The sequence below is a fragment of the Lytechinus pictus genome, chromosome 8 (assembly GCF_037042905.1).
Source record: "Lytechinus pictus isolate F3 Inbred chromosome 8, Lp3.0, whole genome shotgun sequence".
Taxonomy (NCBI): Eukaryota; Metazoa; Echinodermata; class Echinoidea; order Temnopleuroida; family Toxopneustidae; genus Lytechinus; species Lytechinus pictus.
The window spans coordinates 17,870,311-17,884,100 of record NC_087252.1 but is presented as its reverse complement, the minus strand read 5'-3'; the positions used below and the strand labels follow the sequence as shown (position 1 = coordinate 17,884,100).

The window sequence follows — 13,790 nt, the reverse complement described above, 5'->3', positions numbered from 1 at the left end:
AAATCATAAAATTTGAAATGCGTCTCTCATGGCTTCTAACATTCCCACTTAAGATATATTCAGCAGGCTCACTAGCTTAGCATGTTACTTTGCCTCCTGATAAAATCATTCAGAAATCTGCATCACCGTTGAATGATGCATGTGCAATGCCAATATTGATTTCAGAGAATTTAGTTGTCCTGCCCCGAACAAGTTTTGTATTGTATTAACATCGGTCCTGTATTTTAGAAATTGACGATACATGCACAATGTCATGCTGAGGGTATACACATATTTTACTGGCGTTTTCACTGCATTTTTAAAGAAAATTGATATATGGTTATTAATCAGGAGAGAGAGTGAATTCTAAAATGTCACAAACAACAATCTAATAATACTGACTTTTGATTAGAAATTGTCATTTAAACATCTCCAAGAAAAATTGTTGTTTTAAAGCTCCCTTTTTAACCTTCCTTCGAAATCAGCGGTGGGAGAGAAAGGGGTGGGGTGTTTGTATGTACTTACGTATTAATTTTAAGACAAATCATTGATAAAGTTCTTGTCCTCTTCCGCTCTTCCCAAAACGAACTGACGCCAAATTTGAAGGGGTATGAAAGGCTGATAATCAAGGATTACACAAGCAAAATATTTAATTGTCATTAACTTTCCGGTAAAAGTAAACAAACTTACACGTAACTTTTAATATACACTTCCATATTTTTCGTTAAACAATTTTACGCGTGAGTTCATGGATATGCAACTGGGCTGATGATCTCACATCCGAACTTACCCTTTTATGTCATTATTTTAAATCGTAATTATTTCACCAGATTAATGTAATTTTTTTAATGCCATTATTATCTTCGTCTTTCGTTACCTGATTTAATACTTGTTAGATTTTTTTGCTCTTTTTTGGAATTAATCTGGCTATTCAAATTACCTTACTCTCAGCCTGGATAACCCTTCAACATTGACTTATACAAAAATGTAACTACTCAGAACGGTAGAAAGAAAATCCATGATTTGTAACTGTCATTGAGAGGAAACTTTTTGGTTGGCTTCCTTCCTGCCTTCGCTTACCAGAACGGAAGCTATGTTTAATGTTCACAACATTTTTAACATAACAGTAGGCCATCTGACCTGGCCTCCTGCCAAAACATGAAAAAAAATGTCCCAGCTCCTTGTATAGCTGAATAAAATTGACATCCCATGCATAATTTTGAACGTCCCATCTCTGTCCCCTATCCCTCCTCCTCCTCTCATCCCGTTCCTCATTTCTTGCCGGACACATTATGCCAGGTATATGCACCACCTAACATCGGCTCGCACTATTTCAGCCCCCCCCCCCCCACAGAACGGGAAACATTACCAGTAATATTTTCAATATCACATCACCATATTCTCGATCAGCTCCATCACAATGATACCATCATCAATATCACCATGATTTTAACTATCATCTCCATCATCACCATTACCATCATCAACATAACCACCATCGTCACTTTCATCTTCATCATCATCATTACCATCATCGACATTGCCACCATCTTTTCTATTATCTCCATCACCATCATTACCATCATCAACATCAGAACCATTTCATTATCATCTACATTATCACCATTACCATCATCAACATCTTCACTATCATTTACATCACCATTATTACTATAATCATCTCATATTACTTTAATCATCATCATTACCATCATCAACATCAGAACTACAGTGTATTTCACTATCATCTACAATTATATCACTATTACCATCAACATCACCAACATTTTCACTATCAGCTTATTCTCCATCATCGCCTCTGTCACCATCATTGCTATCGTCATCACCACGACCATCGATACTACCACTATTATCTATATACTTCTTATCATTATCATCATTATTACACTACAAAAACACCGGTGTTGATTTAACACCGGCCCGGTACCTATATTGGTCCAAAGCAGAGAAGCGTTGAAACAATGTGACTACTTAAGAATCAAACCGATATTGGTTTAACACTAATTGCTGTTGCTTAAATGCCAAATTGGTGTTAACCAAACGCCAAACCGGATTTGTTTCAATACCTCTCTGGTGTGGACCAAAATAGATGCCAGGGAGGTGTTACATTAACATTAGCGTTTTAGCAGTGTTTAGCTCTTTTCATTAGTCCTTCAGCATGGTCGCCATCATAAACACCGTCACCAATATCACAATTATCAGAACCATGTCCATAAGCCACATAAATGACATAAAATGTATGCATAACTCTGAACATCACGCACGTTCAGCATCTTGACCTAACATCACTACGACAAAATAGAAAATCAATCCTAATCTTTCGTTGCAGCTACACTTTCTAAATGAATGCGAATGCAGAGTTTGTCAGAAGGAACAAATGATTTATTATCTAAGAAAAAATGGATTAGCAACCTAAGTATGCAATTATGCAAATCACGTGCAAGTACTGGGAAATACAAACTGTGGAATCCCGCAGGGCTCCATTCTTTCCCCTCTGTGTTGTATTTTGTATATCAGCGACTTGCATAGATCGTCGAATTAATCTTCATTGAATATGCACGAAGATGAAAGTAATCTTTTATCATACATCACCTTTCTTTGTCAGTTAGTTAATTCTGATTATGGTTCAATTGCTAAGAGAGATGGGACTGGTACATTATTTACAAATATATAATAATAATATATATATATATATATATATATTCAACGACCTATACCTCGTCGAATTTTGGTAGATTACATTGAGTTACACCAGGTAGCTAGAATATTTTTTTTTATTTTTTTTGACAAGATTAAAGATAATATTGATGTTGTAGTGAACGTAAAATATAATGAAATTAAATCATTACTATATACACTACATTACATGTATCTCTAGCCTGCTTGAATTGCCGTTATTCTAGCATTGAAAAAAGCCCGTCATATCAGATAGAAACGGAGTCTATGCGAATTATAATCAAAACATCAAAACTGCATTCTTTATTCTCTTTTTTATTAATAAAATTACATAACATTTATAAGTTCAATCATTTACGTATCACTTTAACAACGAATAATTAGCTCGAGCTAAAGTCGGGGTAATAATAGCAGTACTTTGTATCAGGCAAAAGGCGCTTTATAAATCCTGGTATTATTATTATTATTATTATAATTACCCATCGTCCTATCGTATTATATTTCGAGTAAATTATGAATTCCTCCATTACAACGTTTGCCGCCTCGAGTTACCTCAAATTCAAACAAAATTATGTTTTTTTACACCTCATAAAAAATCATTCTATTTCTTTGAATTTAGACACATTTCACTTTAACACCAACATTATGTAATTTTTTTTTATACACTGACAAAGAATTCATATCCTTAATTGGTAATGTTCAAATCGTGTGTATATATATTATATATATGTGTGTGCATATAATATACATATACACACATAATTATACACAATATATACATATATACCGATTGTATATTGGGCTTGTTGGATTCAGGTGAAAAGAAAACAAACACAAAAAGTACATCTTTAAGTGGTATGCATTCAGTTATAACACAACGTCTAGGTTAAAAAGCAAAATAACACATAAAAATAGCCGTACTAAAGGCTCAGGCTGTAAATATTGAGCGTAAGTATAAAGGAAATTGGTATGTCAAATCCACTTGATACTGACGCAACCACGATCATGATTATGCATGAAAAGATTAAGATAATCGATAAAGACTTGTTATGAAACTAATTCAGGATAAAATGAGGAAAGAAGAAGAAGAAGAAGAAGAGGTGACAATGACCTCCAATATCACTCTTTAAATTTAGGATAAATAAATAATCACTCTTAAAAATGAAATGTTTTTTTCAAAATCTGTATTTGTCCAGCCAAGAAAAATCTCTTTCAAGGCCATACTGAGCACTTTTGGCAACAATCTTATAACTTATTTTCTTTCCCCCTTTATTTCATCCCACTTTTGTCCTTCTTTCTTTTTTCTTTTCATTTTCATTTCTTTTATCCATTGCTTTGGAAGCCCCATTACCTTCCTGATACATGTTTTTTATCTATAATATTTTTTATGACCATGCATCTCCTTTCAATCCATTTATTTTTACCATTTCCATGTTTGTTCTACGTTTGCTCTCACTATTATTTCCCTTTTTTAATTGTTTGTATTGAAATCAACTGCTTTAAAATTGTCTAATTTCATTGGTAGCGTTTTTACAAGCCTGTCTTTCGTCGGTCTCCCTGTTAATAATACTAATTACTTTTTCATAAATGCTATATAAAATAACAAAACAAATACAGCAGTTGGTTAAAATTTTATACAAAACTGCACGAAAAGGACACCACTTGTAATATATATATACATATATATATATATATATATATATATATATATATATATATAGGCTATATATATATAATGGGACTTTAGCATGTTCTTGAACACATAAATGGAAGGGCACTGTTTACATTTTCCATCTAGTTTTATGACTGAATGAATGAATGAGACCAAATAATATACAATGCAAATAAAATATTTTTTTTCTATTTTCTGTTTGGTGAAATGACTGCGGAAATAGAAAGGGTTTAGTGGTATGTATAACTTCTGTTCAACTTTTTTCTTACAATATGAACACACTTAGTGTTTTACATGTGATCAAGTATAAAACACAAAAACAAAAAAACAAGAATTGAATTGTGGTTCTTATGATTTCTATTTGTATTGACATCGAATTCGATATGTATATGTTTGTTGTCATCGCTCATTGATGTCTATTTATGCTAGTGATAATATTGAAAACAAAAAAGGAATATGTAATGAAAATTATTATGAACAAACTGGTAAATGCATCCAAATCATGAACATACCATAGCATCCAAGTAGGGTTTATAACCCCAACAGAAGTAATCTACAAATAATATACACCATCATTCTATTCGGTTTAACTTTCGCCAGGATTTTCCAACATCTGATTTTTTGCCGCATTGATCTAATATTGGTCGATTGATTGTTTTTAATTGTATTAAATTGTTATTGCGATTAATCATTGCTTTAGATTTTTTATTTTGTGAGTCTTAAATTTTTCCTCATTTCATTTCCCTGAAGATTCCTGGCCCACCCCCAAGATACGCACACACATACACTTACAATTACATAAAACTATTAGGACTTGTATTTATTAATCCCCATTCTCAACAAAGATTTTTTTTCTTCCGTAGGCCTACTATAGGGCACCAGACTCATTACTGGTCACGTTGTCAACATCAGTCGTTTATGTCATAGAATATTCTTCATTAAGGAAGTAAACATTGGATATGAAATATAGGTTTTAGTCATTTCTGAATAATCAATGTAATCTGCTGTTTCACTTTTCAATTTTGCTTGGTGTCATTTACATGTATTTATGCTTGTACATATTTTTTTTAAATAAGGGTATGCAAAATGATATTTTAATGGAAAGAAAATGCAACATCAAACAGTCACTTTGTTAAATTAATTTCTACTTAAATGGAGTTTCAAGGAAAGCCCTCAAAATGTATTCTTTTAAGAATGGTAAAGATAGACGTAGTGAAATCTACGTACACATGCATGAAACTATGTTAAACAAGATACAGATGGGGTGCAGCTTTGGACAGAGCTTCCTAATCAAGGTATCGTTAGATATATTGCTTTTGATTAAAAAATGAAAGATGTAAAAACGAGAAAACAGAAAAAACGGTTCATTCTTCCGTTTGACTTTTTTTTACATATTATAATTTTTATTTTTTTCCTTTTGAAAACACAAAATTGAATTGAAAGTTTCGTTTCCTCTTTTTGTTTCGCGTTCACGAAACATAACATTGAATTGAAATATCTTTTTCCCTTTTTCTGTTTCACCTTCACGAAACAGAAAATTGAGCGCGCCTCCTCGTTTCCCTTTTCCTTTCGAAATCAGAAACACGAATAATCTAACAGTACCTTGATTCTTCTTCAACTGAAGTTTAATTCTTTTTCAACCTTTGCAGAGTCTCATATTTCAATTACTCTCCTCTGTATGTAATAACAATTGTATATTATGTACTTTTGCCTTTTACTATTCTATTGTTTACATTATTTTTTATCGAATGGAATGAATTAAGTTTCTTGACATTAATGAAACATAAATACCAAGATTAGCATTGAAACTGGTGAATTTAAGAATTTGTAAAGTAGGAAATTAATTGGCTCTTGAAGGTCAAAAAATAATATTCTTACGAGGTAACTTTACTAGTAACTAGGTTGAATACATAGAGCCTATCAGGTGTACAGAAAGCTATCTCTCCTGATTGAAACTGTTGAAGGTAATACCAATGTCTCTCAGGTTTCTCAATCTTGTAATCAGATATAAGACTCCTAATGTGTTTGAGCTCACCGGTATACTCATCGATATTGAGCAGACCTTCCTCGAATCTTACAGAGGAAATCAGGATTGTATTGTCCTTACTCACAGCGGCAAAGAGGCGTATTTCCAGAGGTTTACGTAATAATTGATACATTATAACACCCTTTTTATTAATACGTGCTATCTGAGTGTCATCCTGCTTAACGATCAATGAATCACCATAACTTGTGATTTGCTTTGGTTCATACCCATCGCATGGTATCACCCTCATAGCCTTGCCACCTGATGGTGAGAATACCTGGATCTTCTTAGCTTTCCTGTAGCTAACATAGATCAGATCATTGCTGTCAACGGCGAGACCACCTGTTCCACCTTCACTCTTACCAAGAGTATCGAATGTCACATCCTGTCTCTCTTCATATGATGTGTACAGTGACATCTTGTTATATCTATCGCGTACAGCATAACAACCATCAGAGAGGCATCCTAGGTCCACGATCCATACGTCTTTGATCACTGCCTCCTGAAGCTGACAATGAGGAGAGAAGATATAGATTCCCCCCTCGCTATAACCAACTGCTACCATACTATTATTGGTAGCAGCTATGCCATTCATAGCGTCCTTCTTTGAGAGTGCTGCATTGCATTTCGGCTTACATTTCACAAACCTCAGTTCCCCAATTGATAATGTATCAGTATCGCAGCTTGGTGTAAACGTCAGTTCCTCTGCATGATCGCCGACATCAATAGCAACCATCTTCTTTGGATTATCCCTATCTAATACATTATTCAATTCAAATGACAATGAATCACAAATTGCTGCAGCATCTCCTTCTATTTGGCCTTTCAAACTATTACTCAACAATTCACTCGCACTCTCAATACTCTTAACTAACCTTTGATTATCAATTTTCATATTATATAAACTCCTAACTATTTTTTCTTTCTGATCATCGAGTTGCTTGTTCAAGGTAGCATTCCTCTCTGTTATTTTATTGATAGCTTCTTCGCAAATCCTGTTGTTTTTTGCCTTTTCCCCATCAATGTGACAGTTGACGCGTTTGATTTGATGATCAATACAAGTCATGTGATTCTTGACTGTTTTAGTTTTAGTTTTACCACGTGACTGTAGGGTCTCAACTCTATTTTTGATGGAGGCGGTGTACTCCCCGGCATCTTTAACACAATGGCCTTTCTCCGGAGTGTGGTAGAGCATACGACATCTCGTACAAATGAGCTTCTTACATGTCGTGCATACATCAGTGCATTCATACTTCTCAGTTCTATGTATCTTTTCCCGACAATATAACTTCTTCTCTAAGACGACCCTTCCCCCTCTGATGTCCTCAACACTCACTACTTTGTGTTTAAGATTAGGGTTCCAGTTGTTATGATCTTGCAGACATGCGTTACACATATTCTTACCACAATCGCAACAGAAGTGTGCGGCTCTTGATTGCTTGTCACACGTGTCACAGAGCTGTTTACTATTCCTGACGCCGTCAACAAGTGACTTAACAGGAATGTTAGTTTTAAGGTTTGCAACATCGCCATTCGCGACAGTTGTAGTATTTCTACATATTGGACACGACAAAATATTTTCAAGTAAAGAGAACGCCAGAATATCTCGAATACATTTTTTACAAAACGTATGTGTACATGACAGTTGTTTTGGATCAGTAAGCAAATCAAAACAAACCGGACACTTTAGATTTTGCGAAACGGTGTGCTCAAGTGTCGCCATAATTATTGTTACCTTTGAAGTTTTGTTTTTGTTTTTAATTAGCACAACACTCTAAATATCTAGCAAATGCATAGAACTTATTCTTATAGTATTTCAAACTGCAATTAGTATATCAACGGTAAAAAAAATCTGTAATATATATTGAACCAAAAATATACAAATCAAATTTGTCTTAATTTTTTTTTGTACAATGGAAGGCAGCTGTTGTCTATCTGCACACTTTTCCTAGAAGGTACAGTCTATGATTTCTCAGTTGGAATTCAATCCACATCAATTCTAATGAGTTGTCTTCAAAGTCTTGACTTCTCTTATATGTTACGTTTGTCTTGATATAACACCCCACACCTCCTCCGCTACGACCCTCTCCATTGTTATTCTCAACGCGAACCAAAGCGACGAACCTGGATCTACTTTCTATTACTCAATCCTCACACTAGACCGTAGCTAGTCCTTTCTGTATTATGATGTCGACTGAGGTAAAAAGAAAGAAAAATGAGAAAATATATCTTCTACTGAAATGATTATTTAAAGAGGTGTCAAAATTAGGGGTGGATCCAGGATTTTCCAGGGAGGCATATTGTTACAGGAATAATTTTACAAGCAAGAAAAGGGTAATCCATTGAAAATTGAGGTCATTATTTGCTAGAAAATAATTGACAAGCAAAAAAGGTCATCACTACACAATGGACATGATTTTGTTCCAGGAAGAATTTGAAAAGAAAAAATAGGTTATCACTTAATTATGAAAAGCAAATTTCCATTAAAAAAAAAAAAAAAAAAATATATATATATATATATATATATTGAATTATTATTTTATTGCTTCTTCCAGTGAAATCAAACTAAACTGGCTTCATAAATTTCATTACATCATAACTTCATAAATGATACATCATATTAACTTCATAAATAATACATCAACGTGGCATGGGTCCGTGAAACAATTCACGTTGGCAACGTCAGCTTAAAAAAACCACCTTCTTAACCCAACTGCCCAATGAAAACAGTGATCAATGCAGAAAAGTAAAGTTATTGTTATGCTAGTTAAAGTTTCGCTTAATATCAGAAAACAATAAACCACAACGGCCTGATCGGTATGCAAATAAGGGAATCAATTATGTTACCTACAAATAAGTCCTGTTGTATTTAATCATTTTAGTTGGTACTTGTTTGTTCGATAGTTTGTATATCCGAATCAGAGACAAATAAATATAAAACATTTGAAGGAAATTTCAAAATGAGTAATACTAGATATACAAAATAACATTTACAGTGGTCCTGGGAAGTGAAAACGATACAACATGTGGATTATTTTCATACATATATATTATTGGGCTTGGGTATCATCTATCAAATGAAAGTAAAAAAAAGTGACAGAATGTTACACGTGTGTGAGCAATTTGTTAGGGTCGCAGAAATCGTTTTGCGCAGAAATGCTCATTTTCACGCTGTATAAGGAAGAAACGGCGAAAACAAACTAACCGTGCCATACAATTGCTTATAATTATTCTTTTGCACTTTCAGTCAATTTAAATAAAACCGATACATTTTACATTTTGTATCAAATTTGCCATCCACATTAACATTTTTACCGTAGGTATGCACAACCTATAGCTCACTGGCGGATCCAGGGGGGGGGGGTGGCGGGAGGGCACAGCCGACCCGTGCCCCCCCCCCCCTTTGAGAAGCTAAATTAAACATTGTAATGTAAAAATGCTAATAAAACTGAAGTATGCCCCCCTTCCCCTTTGAAAGTGAAGACCCTTTTTTTCTGCCTGTCAATTTTTTTGGGGGACGAAATATCATTCATTTTTTGTTAAAAACCTTTTTTTTTGGCTTGTCAAATTTTCCCTCAGAAAATGTGCCCCCCCCCCCCCTTGGGAAATCTTGGATCCGACATCTCCTGGTCAGCAATTTCTACTAAGTTGATTTACATTTAAAGTTGGTTTACATTTCATTTAATACTTGTTACTCCACACATTTTCTAAGCTTGTCAATGATTTACAGAAGAAAAATAAAGTCTAAGCCAGTTCATGTGAGTCACTTCTCCATGTAAAGCAGATATCATGACGATGGCCTCGGTGTTTGGGGAGGGGCGCATCGGCGCTCAAGGAAGTGTTCTGTATGTATTTTCAAATCAGTCTTATTGGCTTAAACCCATAAGGTTTTCATGATAAACGTCTAGTTTTATCCATATAACTATTTCCAAGTTAAATCATAATAATTAAAGCGTAAATCATTTCTTACGAACTTTTCAAAAGTAAGTGGTGCTCATTCAAGCAGAAAGATGTTTGTTTTAAAAGTTATTACAAATGTATTATTTTATAGGATTATATTTCAGTGTCAACTTTAGGATCCTAAGACAGCCAAATTGATGTTCATTTCAGGACCCGGCAGGCTTTCGAACTTTAACTTTTTGTTAAAACTTTTTTTTTTGCTTGTCAAATTTTCCCTCAGAAAATGTGCCCCCCCCCGTCTAGTTTTATCCATATAACTATTTCCAAGTTAAATCATAATAATTAAAGCGTAAATCATTTCTTACGAACTTTTCAAAAGTAAGTGGTGCTCATTCAAGCAGAAAGATGTTTGTTTTGAAAGTTATTACCAATGTATTATTTTATAGGATTATATTTCAGTGTCATCTTTAGGATCCTAAGACAGCCAAATTGATGTTCATTTCAGGACCCGGCAGGCTTTCGAACTTTCCCAAGTTATCATGTCAAAGCTTACTGATGAAATCCGTCATCTTCTTGTGGCCTTGCAAATAAAATCAACCAATCAATAACTATTCTTTCTCGGGCTCACGATCATCTGCTCAACAAAGTTATACCCCAACCACCACAGGCACTACCCGATGCTGTCAACTACCCGAATCAAGTCCATCCAAGAGTCAGAGAGAAAAAAATATGCACACATAAGTTCTACATCAATTTATTATCTAGAACATAGCGTTCTTCTGCATTACCTAATACGATCTACATAGTGACACCCTGGCCCACTGTCATGAATATATCAGTACTAAAAACTTGTTATTTCCCGCACTGGCGGACAGATAGTGAAGGGGCCCAGGGTGGTTAAGGACACCCAGAATATTTACAACCAAAAAAGAAAGGTTAAAGGGTAAAAAAAGTGAAATTTGACACGACGTCTGAATCTGAATATAATGATGATTTTTTTTTTTTAAAGGTTGTTTTTCCTATGCGTGAACAGCTGTGTTAGTATCATTCAAGGAAATGGCAATACATTAACTAACTCCAAACGATAACACACGGAATTGTGTCTAAAATAAAATTTATTTTCAACTTAATACAAGAGACATGCACCACACCATATTTACAATATGATCGTGAAGATGTCTTCTAATTTCATTGCATGGCTTGCAGCCTCATATCCTTATTGATCGCCTAAATTCGTGGCATCATATTCGAGAAAATTTTATATTGTTTTCGACGTAAAATTGCCTATCAATTGCTCTTGTACAGCATAGACCTATCCACGGAGGAGTATCTATTGTTACTGGGGGTACTGTGACAATGCTCAGCACCCCCAGTAACAATAGAATAATCCTCCGTGGATAGGTCCATGCTGTACAGGAACAGTTCCTGTTGTCACCAATTATCCTATTTATAGGGCAATATTTTTTCGAAATGCTTAATCTAAAGTGAAATTAACAAAAATATTATCAAAATATCACTAAACTCTGCATACTCACAGACCAACTGGCCAATAGAATATGGAATGCAGGCACATAAACCATCCCTAAAAATGATACAACTATTAACATGAAACTTAAGGGAAACGAAATTTAAAGGAAAAGGAGTGAATATTGCATTGTCATATTCGCTCCAAAATGGAACTTCATTTTAAAATAGTCGCCTTGTAGCAGAGTGGCACTATTATAGGCGCCATTTTTTTTCAAAGCGTCACTCCGGCGACATCGTCAATATTGAAATCTGAAGTTGCGCACGAATCATCTCAATTTAGAAAATACAAAAGCGCCCCATGACTTGCTTTCGATGTTCTTCGAAAAAAAATGTATGCTTCTCCCCCTAGAAAAAAAAAAAATTACGTCCGCCACCAGAAGTTGGTACAGTCAAGTATGACATTGAAAGGTCTGTTACATTTACACACATAGCAGAGAGACGATAGTGGAAGTTGTAAAGTGACAAGAATTTTGGTGAAATAAGAGAAGAAAAATGTTACCTTTGAACATAGAAGTAACATAGTAGTACACCAATCACCATTCAACCTGTTCAAGAATTCAGCTACTACGTATTTAGGTGCAGGAACAAACTATGGTGGATTTCTTAAAACAAATATTTTACTAAGCTAAGCAATCCAGATGAATCGTCAGATAATAACCAGTTACAGCAATGAATGTTTGATAGTGCTGGATCTTGAAGACGATGCCTTATTTCTATTTTTTTTTTTTTTTTTTTTTTTTTTTTTTTTTTTTTTTCAAGCCACGCCTTCAGTATGTACCTGATTTTAACCAAAGGAAAATTCTATATCCCGCCGCTTATCACACTATTTGCATAATGTTTGAATTGATACAAAGGTCATAACCATAACAAGTCATGACTTGTGGCAGATAAGCTTCATGATCATGATGTGCAAATATTTGTCAGCAGACAGTAGCGAGTTTCAGTCAGTCGACTTTTACCATTTTTTTTCTTTTTTATAATGACAATCAAATGATTTTATCTGCAGCCTACTTAAACAAAAAAAATATACTAAATTAAAAGAACACATGGACAAGGAAGTAAAGTAGTAAAATGAGGAAAACATTGCATTTAATCATTAAAGACTTCAAGAGCAGAGAAGAAGAAACTGAGGTTAAACATAAAATACAGAAAGGTAAACATAAAACATACAACTGAAAAAAAAATAAAACGAAGAAAGGAAAAATGAGAGAACTAGACAAAAGTGACGATGTGTATATGCTGTGTCCTGGTACGGGTCCCGGGGGGGCCACTTCCATTCACGAGTGGATACCATGCGCGACCACGGGGTCTCGAAAAGCACCCTAAACACGTAATTTCCATATTTTGAAAATGCACCCCTTAACAAGTATTGGCGTGTGAAACCCTACCCTTAACAAGTATTGGAAACAAAACGATACTGTTGGCAAATATTCCCTGAAATGAACCCCTAAACAAGTTCAGGAATGTTTTATTGTTACGGGTACTTCGGCCGTCGGCTTTACCTTGTTTGCTTTAGTACGACCCCACCTAGCTTCTACACCTCGCGCAAATTGGACTCTAAACACGAAGTGTTGGGGCAAAAAGGACATCCTTTATAAAGCATTTTAATTTTGTTTTATCATCCCCACAAATTCGACCCTAAACACGTAATTGTCCTAGCGAAAAAGATACCCTTTTTTCATTATTTTTGTGTTTTTGACACCCTTATCACGTTACGTACGTAACGTGCCCTATCGTGAAAAAGACATCCTTTTTACGTGTTTTTTTGGTCGCGCATGGTATCCACTCGTCAATGTAAGTGGCCCCCCCGGGGTACGGGTACGTCGACTTAATCGAAACTGTTTTCATCAATGTACGAACGTGATACTGAACGAGCGGTGTAACCACTTCCGGTGAACTAGCTAGGACTACGTTGCAGTCGCAGACAATCGAAAGCTTGGTATTGACTCGGCGCGCTTAACCATGGGCGGAAATCCCAGGGGGACGCGT

At 34.8% G+C, this 13,790-nt stretch overlaps 1 protein-coding gene across 2 annotated transcripts; it reads right to left on the bottom strand.

The window, feature by feature from the left end:
- Window positions 1-4,555: 4,555 nt before the first annotated feature.
- On the bottom strand, window positions 4,556-12,610 carry LOC135154884 (uncharacterized). 2 transcript variants are annotated; one of them, XM_064103110.1, is made up of 2 exons: window positions 12,460-12,610; window positions 4,556-8,568 (listed from the first exon to the last, which is right to left on the bottom strand). In XM_064103110.1, exon 2 carries the CDS (start codon window positions 8,095-8,097, stop codon window positions 6,223-6,225), a length of 1,875 nt encoding a protein of 624 aa, XP_063959180.1. In that variant the 5' UTR covers window positions 8,098-8,568; window positions 12,460-12,610; the 3' UTR covers window positions 4,556-6,222. The 2 variants fall into 2 exon arrangements, with proteins under 2 accessions (XP_063959180.1, XP_063959179.1); XM_064103109.1 differs by having other exon boundaries at window positions 12,301-12,486.
- Between the last annotated feature and the right edge of the window lie 1,180 nt (window positions 12,611-13,790).